The 24,607-nt window shown below is 36.0% G+C and overlaps 2 protein-coding genes across 3 annotated transcripts in view; one reads left to right on the top strand and one right to left on the bottom strand.

Moving 5' to 3' along the window:
• The window catches only part of LOC136830834 (DNA-binding protein SMUBP-2-like), a 713,243-nt gene that overhangs the window by 334,646 nt on the left and 353,990 nt on the right, over nucleotides 1-24,607 (bottom strand). The window lies entirely within an intron of this gene.
• LOC136830835 (alkaline phosphatase-like) overlaps nucleotides 1-24,607 on the top strand; it is a 177,998-nt gene that overhangs the window by 142,340 nt on the left and 11,051 nt on the right. Inside the window, exons 8-10 of the mRNA XM_067090813.1 lie at nucleotides 1,068-1,204; nucleotides 10,002-10,200; nucleotides 15,804-15,898. Of these exons, the coding sequence (XP_066946914.1) occupies nucleotides 1,068-1,204; nucleotides 10,002-10,200; nucleotides 15,804-15,898 (431 nt within the window). The remainder of the gene's footprint in view (nucleotides 1-1,067; nucleotides 1,205-10,001; nucleotides 10,201-15,803; nucleotides 15,899-24,607) is intronic.

Genomic DNA, 24,607 nt, shown 5'->3' with positions numbered 1-24,607 from the left:
TGACATAAAAACAACCAAAAACAACAGATATCAGTGTCTAATCCATAGTTCTCGAGGTCACTGAGATGAACAGTGACACTCCCAATGGCCTTTAAGCTGAAGTTCAGCCCCAATAGGAAGGGGGGTGAGGAGGGGTGAAAAATCAAATGTCAAAAATGACAGATATTAATGTCTATTCCACAGTTTTTGAGGTCACTGAGATGAATAGTTACACTCCCAATGCCCTTCAAGTCCAAGTCCAGCCCCAATAGGACTTGGGGGTGAGAAGGGTGAAATATAAAATGTCAAAAATGCTGGGCAATGTAACTGAGGCAACTATCTTGACAGAAGAGAGAGAGAGAGAGAGAGAGAGAGAGAGAGAGAGAGAGAGAGAGAGAGAGAGAGAGAGAGAGTTTATGTGTTGTCATTCAGAGTTTTCCTGGGCAGCGCCAGGTTGGTAAGCTAGTATTTCAATATAATATAGACACTGAATAACCAAATAAATAAACCACAACATACAGTTATAAACAAACCACAGAATACAGTATTTTCAACTTATCATTTTACAATATCAAAAACTCCCTGACAAGGTATGAAACTAGTGCACAATCCAGCTAAAATAAAATCCTACTCAGAAATGCCAAGACTATAGTAGTTCTCTACATCTGAAAGTAACTACACTTCTTTCAGAAAAATAAATCAGTCTTCATCTGTTTTCCTTAGTACTGGTCTCCTTTTAGGGTGAACTATACTTTTAATGTACAGATGAAAACATTACCTAATTATGCAATGATATTATAAGTTTCACAAAATAACAGACTACAATATTTCCTAAGAGAGAACATAACACCAAAACCAAACAATATTTAGAATATGTGTTGAAAAAGTACAAAATCATCATACTACAGCAAACAAATTACAATATTTTGAGGTCGAGGGATTGATAAGTATGGCTTAGGTACAGGCATGAACATAAATAAACATATATCTTGATGTTTTTTCTTAAAAGAATACATTAAAAATAAATATCTTTTTCTTTCTTAAACTGCCTTATTATTAAACCTATATCACAAACATTTCCCTTTCAGGTTTATTTGCAAATGGTCATATGTCTTATGAAACTGACCGTAAAAGAGGACTGCAAGGAGAGCCCAGTTTGGCTAACATGACTTCAACCGCTATTAAAATACTTTCCAAAAATAAACACAGAGGATTCTTTCTGATGGTAAGTTTGCTTGAATATTTATGTACATTTAATAATTACATATACTGTAAGACAGAAATATTTGTGGATCTTGAGAAGGTATTTGACATATTACCCTCCCAAAATATACAATTACTGGTAGGTGGGTATTGCAATGCAGATGGTACCAGCAAGTCACAAAATCTAGTTAGGACAGTGGGAGACAGTCAAAAGAATACAAGATAAATGTTAATATACTTAAAGGATGGGGTACTGACTCCTTTACTGTTTATCATGGAGGAAGCTACTGACAAGTTTAAAAACAAAACCCCATGAAGCTGCTATATGCAAGAGACCTGGCACTAACAAAAAATAAAAAAAAATTGAAAAAATTTAAAAGAAGAAAGTCAAAAGGAAAGAGAAGACTAAAACTAAAAAAAAAGAATAAAAATCAATGTGACCAAACCAAATCTTACAGCAAATGTTCATGAAGAACAGGATAAAATACCACTATGAAGTGTTTGTATAGATGGGGAAAGATTTAAAAATTCAGTACCATGCAACAGATGATATCCCAAGAAATGTTCAAGACTGCTATCTATATACAGTACTCATATGAAGGGATTTCTGGTGGCCAAAATGTGTAAGAGGAGCAAGAGGCTATGGAGGTAGGTGGAGGACCATTCAGTGGTAAAGGGTAAGCCACAGTTGAGACAGAACATTTCTGTTACTCTGGGACACACTGGATTGTGAAGGAGGCACTGGCAGGGCAGTATGAAAATAAGCAGGAACATCATGAGTGAAATGGAAAGAGGTTATTAGGTTGGTGTACAAAGTTTAAATAAAAAAAATTTATATTCATGGTGTGTGTGTATGCAGCCTGTACTTGCTCTAAGCAGCAAACATGGGCATTGGCAATGAAAATGTCGGGAACAGCTGCAACTACTAAATACTAAACTTCAAGGCTGGAGAGCATTGGAAAGATCATATAACAAATGAGGAAGTTGCTAAAATATGTGGCTAAAAGAAAGATTGAAAGATCTGATGGCTTGGGCAAATGATGAGAAGAGGAGAGGAGCAAGTAGTTATAAAAGCAATAATAAGAAAGGAGGTATGAAGAGCTGTCCCAAAAACCATTAAATTGGCCACAAAAATGTAGAGCCAAATCTTCACAATGGTTCAAGTTTGTAGATCCTGCAAACAGGAAACCACAATCAACCATGTTAGTTACAAACGAGAGCTTGATTAAACAGTAGACTGCAGCACAATACCAGCTAAAGCCTTTAAAAAATTCCTGTGAATCTAAGACCATTCCATGAATTCTATACCCTTTGTGTTGGAGACCTTCCAAATGCTAGGTAGATTCAAAAAATCTTTGGCCATTATTCCAATTGAAGGGAAAACTTTGAGACTGAAATTTTTTCTGGAATTTAATTTTTGAACTGGTAACCTTACTTATCCCTAGCTTTTTCTGTGTACTAAAACTAACTGACTTTTAGACAAAAAGTCTTGAAAAATAGAATACTGTAAAGAATCTAATCACTTTCACCTAATTACCCTTTGAGGATTTGGGGGTGGGTCAAAATCTGTCTGTGCCAGGGCACACCCTTCACGGACTGAGCGAAAGTGCTTAGCAATACTGTAACTTTCTTTGACTGTGCTAATTAACATTGTACTTCATGCTATGCTAATGAATTTGGTGTCATTTTGAAGCTTAAAGAGCTTAACTTTACCACGTTAAACATGTAAAAGAAAAGCAACATTATGAGTAAAATTTAACCATTATGAAAAAACTTTTCCTTAAAAAAAATTCATGATAAATCAGAGAAAAGAGATATCCAGTTTCCCTCCACATACAGTAATGGAAATGTATGACACATTGCCTTTCCAATAGGATGACATTCATTACAATCTGAGCTACGTGCAACACCACAAAGTACATTAAAAACTATTAAATATGCTTAAGTGATGAAAGTTCCCTGGGCAGAATTATGGTTTATGTCAATTTTTTTTTAATTTGTCATAAATCATAATATATATCAGTCTCCATGGTTACAACAAGCATCTATACCTCCCATACTCAAATTTTGTGGATATGATCCTTTTTTTATAATTTATAGCAAATTTATATTTAAAAATCTTTTTATGACAACTAACATCATCATTGGAATCTGAGGTTGAAAAATGGATGAAGACTATAATTGTCATCAGAATCTCGAAGGGTTAACATGTTGCAAATTACTTGCAACTTTGCAAACCCTGCTATATAACATACTGAATTATTAAGACTTCCACTACAGTCATTAGCATTTATGTTTCCATGAAAAAGATTGGCTTTCAACAAGTGACATATAACTGGTGAGCTGAAGTCTGAGGTGTTATCTCATGCATAAAATGGTGTCTACAGCATATACCCAGGAAACCTTCTGAGAGTTTGGCTATTCCTAGGTCATCCAAGCTATGGCATTTTCTTGTATTCTCTTTTGCAATATTTTCTCTACAGTCAAATCTGCATTTTATGTGCGTGCTTGATTGTCTCATAATGATCTGGATAGGGAACACTTCTAAAGTTGGGCAGAGCTGAATCAGGGTTATTCAAATTGCTTTGGGAGACATGAATCCCACTTAAATTAAAAGAACAGTAGGAACAGAGAGACAAGAAGACCATTCATCTGGAATCTGAAGGTGCAGCAAATGAATAAGTTTGGGAAAAACAACTTAAGAAATGTCTTGTCTTGTTATTCCTGGCTGTATTAGTCTTCTAATTTTAATATTAAAACTATACCTATTTCAAGAAGCATTGCTTATTCATTTTCACCATTCCATCATAAAAAAAGAGCAACATACACACAATGACTCGAACTTACACTGCCTGACAGTTTACTTCTCTGAAACTATCAACTAAAGCATTGATCAACCAGATATTGCAAGAAAAATAATGAGTCATTGAAACTGTTGAAACATTACAAAATCTACAACAGAATATGGAGGTACATGCTCTACCGAAACAAGCGTAGAGTAGTGTAAAGAAAACAACCTGGGACTGTAACCCACAACAGCATTAAGTAATTTATATGTCAGTGACAGTAGCCAGTAACTTTATACCTGGTGTGACTGAAACACAAAATATGTATAAAAATATCAAGTTTATTTGCAGAACTTGAGGAACATATAACCCCGGAGATAACTTCTGACTGATTACACTCAAGCACATGGTCAGTCAGGGATTGCCTCTGAATGGGTACTCTCTTGAAGTGAATGGCTACAATAAATTCATTTAACTGAAAGTACTGTATTTTTCTTTCTATCTGTGTAAGACTTGCCTCGTTTTTCTTCCTGTGCCTTCTGTCTTGTGTTCTTTACCAACCCAACCATTGATTGCTCTTACATGGCTGCCTTCAGCACTCAAAAATTCTGGTATACACACCCATACACTCCCACAGAGCAGACATTATGTAACCTTGGTCAACTCACCCAGCCTTGAATATCTTTAATAAACAGGATATGTAAAATTCCAAGAAAATCATATTTACATGCCTTTAAACATAGATAACATATATCAAAATTTCACAAACATCACAATAAACTACACAAAAGAAAAAATTATGTCTCATACTTTATAATCTGACACCACACCCACACATAAGAAAAATTATTTCAATTTTTTTCTATTAATCTGCTGAGGTAATATACACCAATGCTGAGCTGTCCAAGAGTGCTCTCCACTCAAAACTAGTAGCACCGGAGTACTGTGGCCCTCCTCATGATCCTTGGACTTACAATCTTGCGATGCTGAATGTAAAAAAGTGGCTGGTGATGTCTGTATCACAAAATCCATCCCATAAGGTACCAATGGAAACTCTTAACTGCAAATATTATTTATAGACACTCCTTTTCAAACAAGCAGTAGTTGCATTTATTCTTCTTGAGTTTACTACTTGCATAAGCAACTGGTAATACACCATATGCAAACTCTTCCAGGAGTATGCCTCCTATTCCTTCATTAGATGCATCCATCCTCATGATGAATGTCTTACTGAAGTCTGGTACTTGTAGTAGTTTGCATTTCCTAAAGCTTTAATACATCCAATGTTTTTTACAGAAGTTCCTTCCACTCCACTTTGTTTGGTGGTCCCTTCTTCACTAAGTTGGTCAAAGGCACTGCAAGATTTTCATAACTGTTCATAAACTTCCTGCAGCAACCTGTGAGTCCAAGGAATGATATCAACTATGTCTTCATCTCTGATGATGATGCATTCTGAAACTTCATCATCAGCTTTGCTTCATCCATGGCCACCCTATTTCAACTGACTTTGTGTCACAGGAATTCCACCTTACCATATCTAACATAACACCTGGAAAGTCAGATAGTTGGTCCAGATCTTTGAATAACTACATATGTTCTTCCCACAAAGCTGTATCAGTTAACATGTCCACAAAATAGTCAAGTGTTCTTAGCTCTAGCAAGCATCTTGCTAATAACCTTGTTGAAAAGTTGCTGCTGGGTTCATTAATCCAAATGGCATCCTCTTGAACTGTTAACATCCACTTAAAACTCTGAAAGCTGACTTCTCTTTTGACACTTGTTCCATCAGGATCTGATAATACCTTAGCTGAGAAAATCTGTTGTCACAGAGTTTCACTATCAGAGGCTTGGGAACTCCCATCGGTTCAGTGTCAAACTTGGCCATGGCATTTAGTCAACTTTAATCCATACAGAACCTGTTTATTCCATCCCCTTTCCTCACCATCACTAATAGCGAAGTATGCTAAAGCTAACCTTTAAAAAACAATGACTGCCATTTCTAGCATCTCAACTACTTCCTGGATCAGTTCCTTAGTTGCATACAATAAAGGGTATATTTTTGCTCTGACTAACTGATCTGTCATCACTTCATATGGCACTCCACTGAAACATCAGCCTGTTTGCCTCCATTAGTAATAACTAAAATTTTCTGTCCCACCCCGATCTGATGATCTTTAGTCCTCTTGTTGTAGAGATGCTTCTGGCATCCCTGTGCCACATGCAAAATCTCTAGGCGACACATTTTTTCCATGCAATTCCTCAGCTCCATCACATCACTGGTAGGTGTTGCTCATTTCATTCTTGCAATCTCCAGTCCATAATTCCTTGAGAATCTGCATTAGTCCTCACACTGTCCTTCCATATCGTAGCTCAAACAGTGAAAATCTGGTGCAACACTGCAGTACTACTCAATATGCGAATAAGACTGCAGGTATGTACCAGTCCCAAACCTTTGGTCTCCTGGCACATCTTCAGCATGAGCTTCAGTACACCACTGACCCTTTCACACAATCCAATACATCTCAGATTATACAGCATCGTCAACTGCTTGATGCTTACATGATGGCTCAAATACTTCAATATTTCAGAAGTAAACTGGGTACCTCAATCACTCAGCATTTCCTTACAGAATCCCACCTCCTTGAAAACTTCAAGTGGTGACCCTGCTACATGCTTGAGCTCTATTTAGGAAGTGCTACTACCTCCAAGTATCTCGTAGCAAAATCCAACACTGTCAAGATGTACCTGTTGCCCTTCGCTGACACTAGCAATATATGTTCAGTCAGCTCTACCACTACTCTCTTGAAGGGTTCCTTCATTATTGGCATCTCCCCTAACAGATTTTGCTGGTACAATCCCCTTGCAGCAGCCTTCTAGCAAATGTTTCATACTGTTGAGCCTTCTTAGCCACAAGATAACGACCAACTACGAAGTCATGGGCCAACTTCATTATTGGGTATATATTTTTGGCACTAGGATTCACCACACTCTTCCAGCCACTTGACCCAAAAAACACGATATAATATGCCATTAATAACCTTTAACTTTAAATTTCCCTAATCATTGGTCCTGTATTCTGTGTCAGTCTGGCTCTTGCCAATTGCCTGGCTATACTGGGATCCTTCTACTGGGCTTCTTTTAGCTACTCTGCTCCTACATCCAAGATGTTAGAAGCTACTGTCAGTAGCTGGAGGGTGAATTTCCTTGCTGCACTTGGACTCTGGTTGCAACCTCTGCTGCCTGGGTACCAGCCTTTTTCTGGTCCACCCCCATGTCACTTTCCTCTAGTTCATCCTTTCAGTTGTCTATCCCTGCAGCTTTCTTGACATTCTCAGCCTCTGTTCTCAACCCTTCTTTGCAGTCCCTTTATAACTGGAATATTTCCAAGAATGAGATAATAAATGGGGTTATCTAAGCACATAGCTTGCAGTTCTCTTACACAGCATAATAAGTGCACAGACCCATTTCTTATCAGTCATTTGGTCCTTGGTTACCAAAATTCTATGTACAATTGCATAGTACAACCTGTATCACATAGTACTGTCACTTTCTTAGCCTGTATAACCTTCACTAACTAGTACATTACAGAGCTTTTTCCTCTGCTTTTCAAATCTGCGTGCTCCAAACACAACAGGAAATTCAGTTCCATCATCCAGCATGAGATTACAATGGACCCCGGCCTATTCACAGTTCCAGGTTTGTAGCTTCACCTATTCGCAGATTTTTCTGAGGAACTTATATCCACATTATTCGTGGAAAATTCGCCTATTTGCAGTATTTTTCATAGAGAAATATTCACTAATTACTGTATTTTCATATTTTCGTGACTAAATACATTTTTTGTGATAAACTATTAAAATACCTAGGTACAGTATATGCATTTTTTGGGAGGTTTTTTGATGTTTGAACTATCAACATAGGCAGTTATATGCGGCGTGTTTAGAGGGGTGTCAAGTATTCGCAGATTTTAGCTATTCGCGGGGGGTTGTGGTACGCATCCCCCGCAAATACTGGGGGTTGACCGTACCATCTTCAGCACCACCTTTCAACTAGGCTATGTTGACATCTTCACAAATCACAACAGTAAACACCTTCCCTCGTTTTTTTCCACTGCTGTAGCATTGGCTTCCTTTTGCTTGAATTTCTGCTGGTCCTTATTCTTAATAAGCACATAGTTCTTGGCCAAGTGTCCTGGCATTTGACAAAATGCAAAAGGACCTACCTCCACTCTTGCCTGTCTGCTTCTGCTTAGCCATCATGTTGTCCTTGGTTTCTGGAGCCTCCTGATACACTTCTTTACCAGTTTCTGGCATTCCACTAAGCTTAGCCCAAGAACTCTAAGTACAGTAGTGCTCAGCAAGCTGGACCATTTCACCAATGTCCTATGGTATTCTTTCCTTGAAGAGTAATGCCATTTCAGTCAAATAAGTGCTGACAAACTGTTCCCTGATAAGCAAGTCAGCTGAATTGTCAAACTTTTCTCTGTATTTAGCCATTTCAACCCACCTGTTAAAATACGTATGTTGAAATATATACAGTCTCACCTTGTTCTGGTTCTGTCTCATGGGAAAAAGGGGCTCTCTTTGGGTTATTGTAGTTCAAAGCTTCATCACAAGGCATACTAGAAAAATTTGCAGACCTTTAAATGTGAGTAATGGACTGAGACAAATATCCAATCATCCGTAAACCAACCTTGGCTCTCTGCAAACCTTTGTGTCCATGTCATCATGATTCTCATCAAATCTGGATAATCTAATTTAGGCTCTGGAACAACTAAGGGGTGTTGTGCTGCCTACCTGTCCCTCTACCAATTTTTATTTGAATTTTAACATGTAGTTCATGTATGGGTGCTCCTGCATGCATCTCCTCTTCATAGGCTATCTGCCTGTCAGCCTCTCCTTTTGCTGTTTCTTTTCCTCCTCACTCTGCAATGGCTATGCTTTGTTGTCCTTCAAAAATTTCCGTAATTCCAAGGCTTCCAAACCTGTTTCCCTGACCAACCCCACAAGCTTTTTCTATCTACGTCATTGTCATGCAGGAATACAGTAAACAATAAACTGTGGGCTAACACAATAAAATCACACCAAAGCACTGCCACTAAAATGATCATAGCAAGGTTTCAATTTTGTCAAACAATGGTACAGTATTAGGTATGGTATGTTAGTGACAGTGGCCAATGGTGTGATTAAAACACAAATTATACATATGTCAAGTTCATTTGCAGCACTTGAACAACATGTAACCCTGGAGATAACAATGACTTCTGGCTGCTAGTATTCGTGGAAATGGTCTGTCAGGAACTGCCCTTAGAAAAGCTTCTCTCTTGAAGTGAAATGCTAAAATAAATTTTACTGAACTGAAAGCACTGTATTCTTCTTTCTATGTGCATGAAACGACTGGGGATGTGAGACTTGCCCTGCCTTGCCTTCTGACCTGGTTTTGAAAACTTTGGCATACACACCCACACACTCCCATAGAGTAGACATTGTGCAATATTGGCCAACTCAGTCAGCCTGGAAACATCCTGAATGAACAGATCATGTGAAAGCTCTAAGAAAATCATACTGACATACCTTTAAATTTAATTAGCATATCAAAATTTTACTATCATCTTACTAAATTATTAAATTCTCAAAAATTAGCATCTACATAAAAATAATGTATATAACGAAAGTTCAGAAAACAAAAATTCCACTATATTTGAAATGGCAAGAAACAAACTAAGGGGAACTGTACAGGAAAAAAAAATCATTCATCTCATAGTTTATACTTTGCATAAATAATCCTTAATGAAGGTCTGAAAGTACTTTAAAAATACAAATATCTAATTTACGTAACATTTTCTTATTCCTGTATACAGTACTTATTACAATGATTTTAGTTTTCTTGTCTTTTCTATTTCTACAAGTGTTTATTTAAAAAATGCTGACTTTGACTGTAGACTTTTGCTAAAATCAGATAAAAATTTTTGTTTCTTTGGTGTTTAATAATATCTGTCAAAAAATTATGTGTATACTTCTATTTCTACTACAGGTTGAAGGTGGGAGAATAGACCATGCCCTGCACAATACACAGCCAGCAAAAGCTCTTCAAGATATATTAGCTTTTGATGATGCAATTACTACAGCACTTTCCATTGTAGATCTCAAAGAAACACTCTTCATAGTAACTTCAGATCACTCACACGTGATGACCATAAATGGATATCCAACAAGAGGGAATAACATTCTTGGTAAATTGATAATCATCTGGTGCCAGCAACCACTTCTTCAAAACTTGACACACTATGTTTATGTTCTAATCAAATGCATTTGCTTATATCCTGAAAACTTTCATGGTTAAAATTTCCCTTAGTCTAATTATCAGACAATTTTTATAGCTTAGCCGCTGTTCATCCTCAAAGGAGTTACTCTCTCACGGTCCTCCCTGGGCTCCATAAGACAGACAAACCAATCTCAAAGAATTCTCTTATAGTTGGTCTTGGCCAGAATAGTGCTCACTGATACAGTGATATGATAGAAAATAAAGGACTCAGGACAAGAGGGCTCTGTCTCCTGTCCGTAGCAACTACCTCGGTTTTCCCTTCATCCTAGTCACACAGATGTGACAACAGCGTATATGACAGCTAATTTCCTCATTACACTCAGGTCTGTCCCAGAGTTCGCATATCCCTGGTATTTGCTAGAAAAAATTTGATCATCATCACGACCTTCAAGCTAACTGCAGCATACATAGTTTTATGACCCAGTGAAAAGTTTTAGCTCCTTAAAATTTTAACAGGTAGGTTTACACTATATTTATTACAATTGGGAATTAGTAGGTCTCAAGGTGATAAGTTAGGACTAAATTGCTAGGCTACACTATAATTGCCATGCTGTTTATTCCTAACAAAGCGAAAATTAGCGTTAATGCAATAATATTAGACAATTTTGATATTGAAACTCATTAGTCAATGTCTTTTTTAACAATGACAGATAATCTGAGATTACCAAAAGGGTAAACTGGATTAGCCTAACTTCCTGTTTACGAAACAGTCATGATCATAGTTCCCAATCATGCTCAACTTACAAGCCTTGGTTTTTACTAAAGGCCAGTATTTCCTTTGTAGTATTTTATATTCAAACTAAGTGGATTTTGTAATATACAGTCAACCCCAGTAATCACGGGGGATGTACAGCACTAACCCCCGTGAATAACCAAATCTGCAAATACTTAAAACCCCTCTAAAAATACTTATAACTGCCTATTTTGATAGTTCAAAACACTAAAAATCCCTCTAGAAATGCTTATAACTGAATATTTTAATAGTTTTATCCCAAAAAGTGCACTTAGTCACGAAAATTATATGAAAATACAGTACAGGCAGTCCCCGGTTTACCACAGGGGTTCCGTTTTTCCGCCGCGTGGTAAACTGAAAATTGTTGTAAACCGAAAAATCGTCGAAAATCATCAAAAATCCTAAGAAACCCTTACTTTTAATGCTTTGGGTGTATTGAAAACAATGTAAACTGCATTTTTATTGACTTTTTCATAAAAAAAAAACTCCAAATTGGCGTACGACGCGTCGTAACCCCGGAACATGCGTCGTAAACCAGGAAATAATTTCTGATGAATATATTTGAAAAGCGTCGTAACCTCGGAACGTCATAAGCCGGACCTGTCGTAAACTGGGGACTGCCTGTAATCTGTAAATATTTCTCTACGAAAAATACCACAAATAGGCGAATTTTCCACAAAAAATGTGTACGTGTTCCATTAGAAATCCGCGAATAGGTGAAGCCGTGAATCCGGAACCATGAATAGGCGGGGGTTCACTGTAGAATGTTCCTCAGTTTTCTTAATATCAGAGTTAAGGGAAATACATTAATGCGGATCTACTTCCAATGCATCATGATGCTTGCCTTTTTCCAACAGGATTATAAAAAGTATTTTTTCATTATGGTGAGCTTTGTCAAACAAATTAAAATCCTAGTGATACTGATTTTACATAAATTTGGTACGATAATTCCAGTGATTAATAATTTCAATTATGTACCAACTAATGTAGCTATAACCTTTACCTGATGCTTGGGAATAGACTGGGTGAATAGAGTTACAAAATGTATAGAAATACAGTAAACCCCCCGTATTTGCTGACTCACCTATTCGTGGATTTCTCTATGGAACATATATACACATTATTTGCAGAAACAGAGGAACAGAGGAAGGTGCAATAATCCCGCGGCAGACCTGACATAATTAGGTAAGTCACCTTAGAACCACAAAATTAGGTTAAAGGTTAAAGTCCTCCTGGGCCTCTCAAGGCTCATAGGGCCAGCACTGAACTCTCAGGCTAACAGCCAGTGGGGGTGAAATCCTGTTATCTAAGACGTGGCCAGTGTGCCACTAGCCCCACTGTTTAATCCCCCAGCCCAAGGGTTGGTACCTATTTTCTTACTAACTCTCTCAAGTTTTCAGACAGCTAGGTTGGCAGACCACTGGGTTTATGCAATGTCACCATCTCTAAGCCATCTGTGAGTGGCAAGGGATAATACATATAAAGGTTTATGTGTTGTTTCCTGTTCTTTGTTGCCAAACCCTAATGGGTATCTAGAATAAAGAAAACAGTTGATAACCTGAGATTTTATCATGGATAAAAAATTCCTGAAACATTATTGCCATGAGAATGGTGGTCATGCTGAGGTATTACTGGGGAAGGCACAATAATCCTGCAGCCAGACCAGACATAATTAGGTAAATCACCTCAGAACTGCAAAGGATTTTACATAAACCTGTACAGGTTTGTGCATTATTTCCTCTTCTTTATTGTCAAACCCTAATGGGTATCTGGAATAAAGAAAATGGTTGATAACCTGTGACTATACTTCTGACAAAATAAATTTATCTGGGTTGGTGGGATTTATCTATTGGGAGCCAAGCCATTTCATCACCTGTCAATTTCTTTCCTAAGTTATTTTGAGGACAAAATGCAACTACAGTATAAAACAAGTAAAAAAATTCCCCAAAGTTTCTTGCAATCAAGTTTTCTGTACATCATTGTATAATCAAGGCCACCGAAAATAGATCTATCTTTTGGTGGTCTCGGTATAATGCTGTATGAGCCGCAGCCCATGAAACTTTAACCACGGCCCGGTGGTGGCCTGCCCTATATTGCTGCCAGAAGCATGATTATGGCTAACGTAACCTTGACAAATTTTTTTAAAAATCTTGAGGCTAGAGGGCTGCAATTTGGTATGTTTGATGATTGGAGGGTGGATGATCAACATCCATTTTGCAGCCCTCTAGCTTCAGTAGTTTTTAAGATATTAGGGCAGACAGAAAAAAGGTGTGGACGGACAGACAAAACCAGCACAATAGTTTTCTTTACAGAAAACTAAAACTAGGTTTTGTTGTAGGAAAAACTTATTTTTGGTAGCTGCTGTGAGTCCTAAAACCCACCAACTTTCCCAAACGAAAATGCATGGGACTGGGGTGAACATTTATCTTGCACAGATCTGGCACATAATGAGGCAAATAGCAATCATATATACTGTTATCACATCAGTGTGAGCAGGATGAGGGGAACCTACTGGTATATTCGCCCAACCTGGAATGTCACCTTCCTGGTATGGAAGGAGCATAGGAAGGGACCTAGCATACTGCACATATGGGATACAGCAGTTGCTAGACCTAGGGACCATTAATGGGTTTGTGTGCAATTACTCAATCAGGCTGTAAGAGCCCAGACTGAAGTGTCTGAGAAAATAAAACAGGCTAATATGATTGAGTTTGCTTTATTGTCTGTCATCCTCTCCCCTTGCCAAGAGGGAAGGGAGGCTTGCATCCCTTCAAATCAACTTAATAAAAATGAAGGCTTGGTGCTCAGTCATATAACTTACCTGCTCATCATGTTTGTCCAGTTAGTACTCAGCCTAGCACCCAAACTCTCTGCCCTACCAAAAAGGAAGGAAAGAGACAGAAGGGAGAACCAGTCACTCACACAACTCTCTTGCTCACTGAATACCTTTGAAGAGGTGTTACCTATCCCAAAATGGGAGCTAGGCTAGCTGCACAACTTATTGAGCAGCCACCACCGGACACAAGGAAACGCGTCCAAGGGCTTGTGGGCAAATCCCCGCAAGTAAAAGGAGGTAAAAGTGGTCTTGCACGACCACACCCCAGCATGCAGTACCTGCTGAACTGACAGGTTCTACTGAATTCTAATGTTGGGGTGATGCCCCTGACATCTTGAGCTCTGTCCTAGACAGTACACTCACCCTCCTCACTGGATGAGTCATATGCCCACTTTATTGTCCCATGAAGCCAGAAAGAAATTGAGTGTTTTCAGACAACTCTTTCTTGGCCCTGCCAGTACTATGAAAAGGCGTTGACACTCAAGACTGAGATGTCAAGTTCTCTATAGGTAGTGCTGCAGCACCCTGACAGGATGCAGTAACACCTCATCCAGATCACTACCAACAAAGTCCTCTAGGGAGGGGATCGAAATAGATTTGAACCTGGCGCCAAGGACTGATAGGTTCTGAGATTTTGCTATGAAATCCAGGGCAAACTTAAGTCATACAGATCCCCATCCCCTTGAGTGCTTAATATCATATGAGAGGTCATGAAGTTTGCCTACTCTTCTTACTACTGCCAGGGTACGAAGAAAAACAGTCTTTAGTGTCAGATTCCTGTCTGATGACTTTCTCAAGATGCTCTTACAGGCAATAAGTGAGGCTCCTCAAAACATGAGTTGCATCCTACTCCTGGGGTCTGGGTTCCCTTGGAGGACAAGACTGTTCGAAGCTTCTCAGAAGCATGACTGACCTTCATCTTCATCCTCTTCATGATCTCATCCCTCATGACTCTGGCACACTTGGAGGCTTGTTCTTTACTAGAGCACCAGCCTTTACACCACAATTGCTTACTAACTGTACTACTCTCTTGCTTGGTAAGTGAACTTTTTTGGGATTGTGTCTTATATTGCAAATTCGTTACTAAAGGAAGTTCCCATGATTCAAAGTGGTCCAAGGTAGTTAGGGACTGATTTCTTGCACCCTGCTCTACTCTCCTCTTCCATGGCTCTTATGCATTGGATCACTCCTAAATTGCAGTTCAGGCTACTCTATAATTAATGGGTTCATAAGGACAAAAAATTTTAAATTAAACATATTTTTCTGTAAACCATTTAATTATAAACTTCCATTCCATTTTTCCTTCCTAGTACTACTTGAGATAGAGGGTAACAAGGAATGATGCTAGAATTTTGTTCTGGGCCAGTTGGGCATTAGGTAAAAATTCACACCAGTCTTTTCTCCTTAAGAGATCTTTGAAATTGTTGTGACTAGAGCCATTCACACATGGGTTAATGCTATTTGTGATTACAGAGTTTGTAGAAAAGCTTACAGTACTCTTATTCTTAAAGCATTGTATTTTCCAAATGTACTAAGAGAGCATTTCAGTTTCATTTACCTATACCAAGGCCTTTTAGAGATGAGGAACAATAGCTTTTCTTTTTTGTGGAAGTACTATGATAGAAGTTTTACTCGTGCTGGAATCTCAAGATTCCCTCATGAGCTCATAATATACCGTAAATACCTGTAATAGATTTTTTAAGCTTTAATTGTATCCTTTTCCAGAAAGTGTAACACAAGATGTTTTAGTAAGGTACCTTATTTATAAATAGGCTTATCACTGGTTATGAATATGCCTGTTTTGTGAATCATACCAGTTTTTTCTGAGAAACTATTGCATTAGTAATAATTACAAAAAAAAAATGTCTAAATTTCTATGTAGAGTACTAAATAAAAAACCTCTAGCATCATTTTTTATATAATTTAATCATTATTTTTACAGGTGTAGCTGACATATCAGCAGTAGACCACCTTCCTTATACTACACTAATGTTCACTAATGGACCTTCATATGATCATTACTGGAATGGAACTCATGTAAGACTGCTCTTTTGTTTCTTTACAATCTTATTTTCAGCAGTTTTCCATACTTTCCAAACTGACTGAGTACTCTATTTTTGAAAGCATAGCTACTGTTCAACCTCACAGGAGTTACACTTTTATGGTCCCATAAGGCTCCCTATGACAAATCAACACATATCAAAGAATTCTCTCATAGCTGGTCTTGGCCAAACTAGTGCCTTTGATTTAACACAGTGATCAAGTACAAAAGGACCAAAGGCAAGAGGGCTCTTTCCCTTGCTTACAGCAATTACCCAGTTTTCCCTACGTACAACTTGCACAGATGTGGCAACAGTACAGAGTTGTCCAAATGCCCATCACTCTTGTGGTATGTGGCAGTAAGCAGAGGCTACGCAGGTCGCTCCAAAAGAATTACACTTTTGAGTTGCCAATTTGGCAAAATTTTTGTGGATATCCTTGAAGGAAAGCTTAGTGCCTAGTCTCAAGCCCCTGTAAAAAGTTTTTGTCCTTTAATATTGTTGCAGTTCAGTATAACTGTTAAGTCCCAGCATCCAGTAGTACTGTACATCCTCGTGGGTGGAGATTTTGGATTAGGCTACTTGGCTATGCCATGCATTCAGATTTTGCAGTCAACTTCAACCATTTTTTAAAATCTCATTCATTTGGAATTTCATTACCAAAAATCATTATTCATTAGTTTTTCATTATATGTAGATAATTTTTGTTTTCGTAATACAAAGGAAAATTTAATTCTTAGTCATAAAAAGGAAAATTAAATTTTTAGCCTTATTTCTCAGTTACAAAATGATAATCATGAATTGCATTTTTCCCTTTTATGTACTTAACTTGTGGCTTAGTTTTAAATAGCATTACTTGCTTCTTTTTTAAACAGTGTTCCTTGTTTCTTTTCATACTAATTTAGAAATATTCTAAATGAATTATATACTGCAAAAATTTCCCCAGTCTTCTTGAATATCAGGAGGTTTTTGTGATGTATGGGAATAGAAAATGTGTGTAGGCTGAGCTACTGTTAGTATATATTACTACACTAGATAGTGAAGTTACAACTTTAAACAAGACAAAGTTCAACCCCTCAGGGGGATGTCGCAGAAACTTTCTAGGACTGGTTACTGATATTAACCTCATAGTTTCAATGACATATTAGTTATCAGTGCAATAACAGAAGCCACAACTCTCAAACTTTTACAATAGTTAATGAAATAAAGCATAATTTGATATCATATGGTTGGTACTTCAATGTTGATATGTTAGGCAACTTCCAATTACTTTCAAACATCTCACTGAATACTAACTGGATAGTCAATAATAACTTAAAGTACAATATCAAAGAATGTAGCTCATTTATGTGGCATGTTACTGTAGTTTTGCTTAACTGGCATTCATTTAAATATACTCTAGTTTACAAACGTCTGAAATACTCCTGAAACTTAAATTGAGTACTCAAGCATGGACATGTTATTAATAAATAAATAAATAGAATAACAGTAATACAGTAATACCCAGAACTTGCACGATTCGAGTTGTGCGAATTCACAGACATGAGAACTTTTCATTAGAACCTAAAATTGCCATACATGAGTTTTTTACAGACACACAAACATTTGCGAATAATGAGAAACCCTGCATAAGTGTTTATGTTTAATTTTTATATAATTTATAAGTTTTTGAGCTTCTATGTGTAAATTAAATAACATTAATAAAAGTAATAATTTATCTCTCTCTCTCTCTCTCTTACTGAGATGAGAGAATTTTTATGGTACACATATATTTTTATTTGTTTTGTATGATAAATATGTTTTTTACCTAATAATAAGTACTAATTTTCAAATATTAATAAGATTAATAAGATTAACCCTTAAACGCCTATTGGACGTATCACACGTCGACTAAAATTGTCTGTTGGGTGCGAGTGGTCGCATGCCGTATATCGACTACAAAAAATTTCAACCTTCGGTCAACTTTGACTCAACCGAAATGGTCGAAAAAACGCAATTATACGCTAAAACTCTTACATTCTAGTAATATTCAATCATTTACCTTCATTTTGCAACAAATTGGAAGTCTCTAGCACAATATTTCGATTTATGGTGAATTTTTGAAAAAACTTTTTTTCTTACGCATACGCGCGGTAACTCAGCGGAAATTTCATAAATTCTTTCATCATTTTGTCGTAATTTTGCACTGTTCTATATTAGCCGTTACATAAAGTTTTATATATGAAAATGTGTGCAATTTCATGTACAATACAACAAAATACAACCCATGGTTGTAGCTTTTATCAGTTTGGAAATATTTTCATATAAACCACGATAACTGCCAAAATTTCAACCTTCAGTCAACTTAGACTCGACTGAAATGGTAAAAAAACGCAATTTTAAGCTAAAACTCTTACGATCTAGTAATATTCAATCATTTACCTTCATTTTGCAACAAATTGGAAGTCTCTAGCACAATATTTCGATTTATGGTGAATTTTGAAAAAACTTTTTCCTTACGTCCGCGCCAGAAATTCTTTAAATCACGTTGTCGTAATGTTTGCATTGTTTTATATTAGTCGTTACATAAAGTTTTATATATGGAAATGTGCGCAATTTCATGTACAATACAACAGAAAATAACTCATCGTTGTAGCTTTTATCAGTTTTGAAATATTTTCATATAAATCACGATAACTGCCAAAATTTCAAGCTTCGGTCAACTTTAACTCGACCGAAATGGTAAAAACGCAATTATAAGCTAAAACTCTTACATTCTAGCAATATTCAATCATGTACCTTCATTTTGCAACAAACTGAAGTCTCTAGCACAATATTTCGATTTATGGTGAATTTCTGAAAAAAATTTTTCCTTACATCTGCGCTGTGGTAACTCGGCCGAACATCTCAGAAATTCTTTCGTCATGTTGTCGTAATGCTTGCATCATTTTACATTAGTCGTTACATAAACTTTTATATATGAAAATGTGCGCAATTTCATGTAGAATACAACAGAAAATAGCTCATGGTTGTAGCTTTTATCAGTTTTGAAATATTTTCACATAAATCACAATAACTGCCAAAATTTCAACCTTCAGTCAACTTTAACTCGACCGAAATGGTAAAAACGCAATTGTATAGCTAAAACTCTTACATTCTGGTAATATTCAATCATTTAACTTCATTTTGCAATAAATTGAAGTCTCTAGCACAATATTTCGATTTATGGTGACTTTTTTAAAAAACATTTTCCTTACGTCTGCGCGGTAACTCGCCGAACATCTCAGAAATTCTTTCGTCTCGTTGTCATAATATTTGCACGCTTTATATTAGTCGTTACATAAAGTTTTTATATATGAAAATGTGTGCAATTTCATGTACAATACAACAAAAAATAACTTATGGTTGTAGCTTTTATCAGTTTTGAAATATTTCCATATAAATCACGATAAATAAAAAAATTCGACTTTCGGTCAACTTTAACTCGACCGAAATGGTCGAAAACTGCAAGTTAAGCTAAAACACTTACAGTCTAGTAATATTCAATCAATTAGCTTCATTTTTCAACAAACGGGAAGTCTCTAGCACAATATTTCGATTTATGGTGAATTTTGAAAAAAACATTTTTTTACGTCCGCTCGTTACAGAATTCATGCATCATTTTTGTGATATTTTCTCTGTGTTGCTTTGATCGTTTTAAAATTTGTTATATACCAAAATCATCGCAATTTAGTGTACAATACAACTAAAAAAATTAACTCATTAGCTTTAACCGTTTGCTTACAGCGCGATTTGTATACAATAATATACGTTTTTTTTTTGCTGTCATATATTCCAATATTTATATATGATAATTATATTTTTTCATTTCTGATGGTTGCATACTAAACTTCCGGCAATGAAAAAAATGAGCCAAAAATGAACTCTTAATCTTAAAAACTAAGCGTGCTGTGATTTTTGAAAAAACTTTTTTTCGCTTAGCGCTAACTCACCGAAACGCCGCCCGGCATACGGAGACGTTTTTATAAATAGGGCCGGCGTTAAAGGGTGAAATAACAATAATAATAAAACTGTAATTACAAAATTAGTATGTGATACGCATTTTAAACAAACATCTTTCCCTCCTCTTTTGTAAGAAGCTCAATTGCAAAGCTCTAAGACATGTCGATTTAACATGACAAGGGGGAGTGTTGCTGATTAGCGGGTCAAAGGTTTCTTGTAATTCGCTCTCTCTCTCTCTCTCTCTCTCTCTCTCTCTCTCTCTCTCTCTCTCTCTCTCTCTCTCTCTGTGTCGTAATAATTCATAAAAAATTTTCTTAAGCAAGGATAACTGCTCTCTCTCTCTCTTTCTCTCTTGTAGTTAGCACAACCTATGTATTACTGCTTTTCTGTATGTCCAACTGTGCAGTAGATAATTTTGAATTGATCTAATTTTACCTGTACTGTTTACAAAATGTAAATGCGCCATTCTAAAACATAGACATAGAGCATTTCAGAACAAAGGGAAAGAGATAGAATAAAGAATTTTTTAAAAACGAGGTTGAGAAGACTTCTAAAAACAGATTAGTGGAATGGGGAGAGAAAGAAATAGAATACTAATCTTCACACTCTCCTATATTTTTATGTCAACCATTTATTTCCCTTTTTTAGGGGTAATGTATTAAGCTAACTTTTAAATGAAATTACAGTAACTTTAATTTAATTTAAAAGTTACTTTAATACTGAATTTCCATCTTTTGATATCTAACATAAGAATAACTTCTCCCTCTCTCTCTCTCTCATGTTTTTCTCTCTGTCTCCATAATAATTCATAAATGATTTAACTTGATTTTTCAAGTAAGAACAATCTCTCTCTCTCTCTCTCTCTCTCTCTCTCTCTCTCTCTCTCTCTCTCTCTCTCTCTCTCTCTCTCTCTCTCTCTCTCTCTCATTTTTACAACTTATTATTTCTCTGTACGTCTTTACCTGTATAGTAGATAGTTTGAATTTATCTAATTTTACCTGTACTGTCTACGAAGTGTAATTGCACTAGTGTGGCGAATACATTCTAAAACACAGATGTAATAACTAAGAGCTGTATTAGTCAATATAAAAAACACTGTTTGTTCATGAAAAAGCATTTTAGAACAAAGAGGAGATGCAGAATAAAGAAGTTATTAAAAAGAGGTTGAGAAGACTTCTAAAAATATATCGGTCAGAAGGGGAGAAAGACAGAAATTCTCTTCCAACTCTCTATTTTTATGTCAACCATTTATTTCTTTTTTGAAGGATAATGTATAAAGTTAACTTTTAAATGAAATTACAGTGACTTTAATTTCATTTAAAAGTTAGCTCAATAATTTGGGAGCATGATTAGGGCCATATTTAGTGTTTAAACTTTAGAAATAAGCATTTATTAGCATTTTTAGAGACCGTGCCTAACTTCAACGCGAAAATTCGCCTTGCGCGAGGGCTTCTGGAATCCAACCTCGCGTAAGTTCAGGGTATGACTGTACTACATAATTACACGATTTAAGATTTTATTTGGTCTTTTAACTTAGCTTTGCTGGGCTAGCTCTTAACAGAATACCACACTATTACAATACAGTACTGTATTATTATTACAATACCTCTAGGTCATACATATTGCTTTTGTTGCTCCATCAGACGTCAAGGTCTCTCTGTAAAAACCATTTCTTATGATATTCATATTATTTCTTTGTTAATACTTTTAATAAATTGTACCTTACATTAGTACCTCTAGTTTAATCATGGTTTATGGGATGACATCAATAATTATATTATCACTAATAGAATGTCACCCCCTGAGTTAGTCTCTGAACCAGTTGTCATATAATAGACTTATATCACAGTTAGTCCATTTCATACCGGAGCATATTCTGCATATCAGACAGATGCCCACAGTTCACAACTGACTGTTTCTCATGGTTTTTTGTCTTTCCCTACAAAAAGGCTGCTAATAAGTTAAACCCAAAGGTTGCTTACCCATCTGCAAACTGCAAAACCTGCTGTTTGGCAATAAGATGATACATATCACAAGCCATGAACATAGCCCTGCTGGTAGGAAGTTGTGTTTAGGTAGTTGTCAGAGATGTCCAAACAGGCAACATGGTCCTGGAAGTGAACCATGAAGGAAAGACTTAATTTAGACTAGTCCTTTGGGTTCAAAGTTTAAGATGGAACATAGGTGGGAGAACACATCTTCCCAGCAGAGCTCTGGCAGAGAGTGTTCCCATTCTTTTTCAGGGCAGATTCCATGTCATGGCCGGTATCCAAGATATTGGAACTCGAGATCTCCGTGTATGAGTCCTCCAACTGAGGTCAAGAGTCATATACTGGGACAGATGTCCCAACATTGGGCATAAGTGGACATTGCCACAGAGCTTTCCCTCATGAACTGGAAGACCCAGGGCCACTGCCTGGGCATTTGCATGATGGGGATCCAGCAAAAGAGAATAAAGGCTCTCACGTGCAATAACATGATATTGAGGACCCTAACAGGGCCACTCTCCTCCTCCCGAAGCACTTTTTTGCCCATATAATAACCTGAAGTTGAGGCTTATTCCCACCAGAGCCCACCCTCCTTCCCCTAAAGATCCTATTCCTTCCAGGATATGGTCCTTCACCAGAGACTCCCAGGCCTTTGCCAGGTAGCAACAGTGTGGCTACTCAGTCCTTAACAAGGAAATTCTGTCTGAGGCTTGTTAGAGTTTCTGAACAAGATAATGCCAAGTATCAGGGAGATCCTCCATACTGAACACCACTATATCAGGGATGATGTTGAGGATTCCCAATCGGAATTCAAAACAGCTCTGAACACTGAGCTGAAGGTAATTTTTTAAGACTTTTTAAAGCTGCCCGTAGAGAGGCTAGAGAGACTAGAAAGTCTTAAAAAGTCATATATATAGGATTAATCCTTGTGCAATATATATATATATATATATATATATATATATATATATATATATATATATATATATATATATATATATATATATATATATATATATATATATATATATATAGATATATATTAAGATATATACATATATATATATATATATATATATATATATATATATATATATATATATATATATATATATATATATATATATATATATATATATACAGTCGAACCGAATACATTAGCGGTTCCCAGATTCATGGCTTCACCAATTCATGGATTTTTCTGTGGAACCTATCTATAAATTATTTGTGGGAAACTCGCCTATTTGAGGATTTTTTTTGTAGAGCAATATTCTGTATTTTCATATTTTTTTATGACTAAATACTGTACTGTATGTATATATACATTTTTTATGATAAAATAATGATTTACAGTACTAATTTTCAAATCTTAATATTAAGCTTAATAAGATTAAATAATAAGATTAAATAATAAAAATAATACAGTACTGTAATAGTACGGTACCTGTAATAATACGTACAAGGCTATAGTAAGTACTAATTTTCAAATATAAACAAGATTAATAATATTTAAATAATAATGTAAAGTAATAAAAATACTAATACAGTACTAGTAATAAGGTTACATAATAATACAGTCCTACCCCACTTTTTTGCTCTTCATTTTGTTGAAGATCTTTGTGGATCATATCTTTCATTTTTCTCAGGAACTTTCACCGATTCGTGGATTTTTCACCGATTCGTGGATTTTTTCTATGGACCGTATCTCTAAAATTATCACTAATTCAATTTTTTTTTAGTAAAACAACACTATTTATTCACTAATTAATGTAATTTTCATTTTGTATTCATGAATAAATACAGATTTTTATGATAAAAATAATTTACACTGTACAGTACTTATAATGTAGTAATGTATCTATTAAGCTCATTCCAGGTTGGGCCACAGACTGAGCATAACAAGTGTATGCTATCTCTCTCTCTCTCTCTCTTTAAGGGTAATGTAAGATGTATTTGAAATGATATTACTAAAGGGTTTTTGGATGATCGAGCATACTGTTCAATATTTAAAATATTGCTAATTATTTTCATTTTATTTTCCAGTAAAAGCAGACTGGAAAATAAAATTTAAATAATTAGTGAATATTTTCAGTTCTGTGTTGTACAATGCTCTATCATCCAAAAACACTAGACAGTAATGTCATTCCAAGTGCATCTTACATTACCCTCAAGAGAGAGAGAGAGAGAGAAGAGAGAGAGAGAGAGAGAGAGAGAGAGAGAGAGAGAGAGAGAGAGAGATGCTCAGTCTGGGGCCCAACCTGGAATGAACTTAACAGATTTACACTGTAAATTATTTTTATCATAAAAATCTGTATTTAGTCTCGAACACAATATGAAAAAATACAGTAATTAGTGAATAAGCAGTGTTGCTCTCCAAAATAAAAGCAAATTAGTGATCATTTTAATTGTTTTTGCCAATACATAAAGAAAATGGGATGACTTCAATACTATGAGAGAAAACAGCTATGCTTATGTAGACAGTAAACCCCCTATTCCCGGGGATGTGTTCCCGACCCTTGTGAATAGTTAAAATCATGAATACTTAGAACCCCCTCTAAAAATGCTTATAACTGCCTATCTTGAAAGTTCAAATAGCAAATAAATACTTAAAGTGTCATCCTAACAACAGATATACCTAAAATTATTATCCTATTACCGTATTAATCTTTGATATTACATTATATTAAATACCATTTCAAAGTCATCTTAAACATCAGTACCCTTAAAAATATATACAT

The sequence above is a fragment of the Macrobrachium rosenbergii genome, chromosome 47, assembly GCF_040412425.1.
Source record: "Macrobrachium rosenbergii isolate ZJJX-2024 chromosome 47, ASM4041242v1, whole genome shotgun sequence".
NCBI classification, from domain to species: Eukaryota; Metazoa; Arthropoda; class Malacostraca; order Decapoda; family Palaemonidae; genus Macrobrachium; species Macrobrachium rosenbergii.
This window is presented reverse-complemented; position numbering and strand designations above follow the sequence as displayed.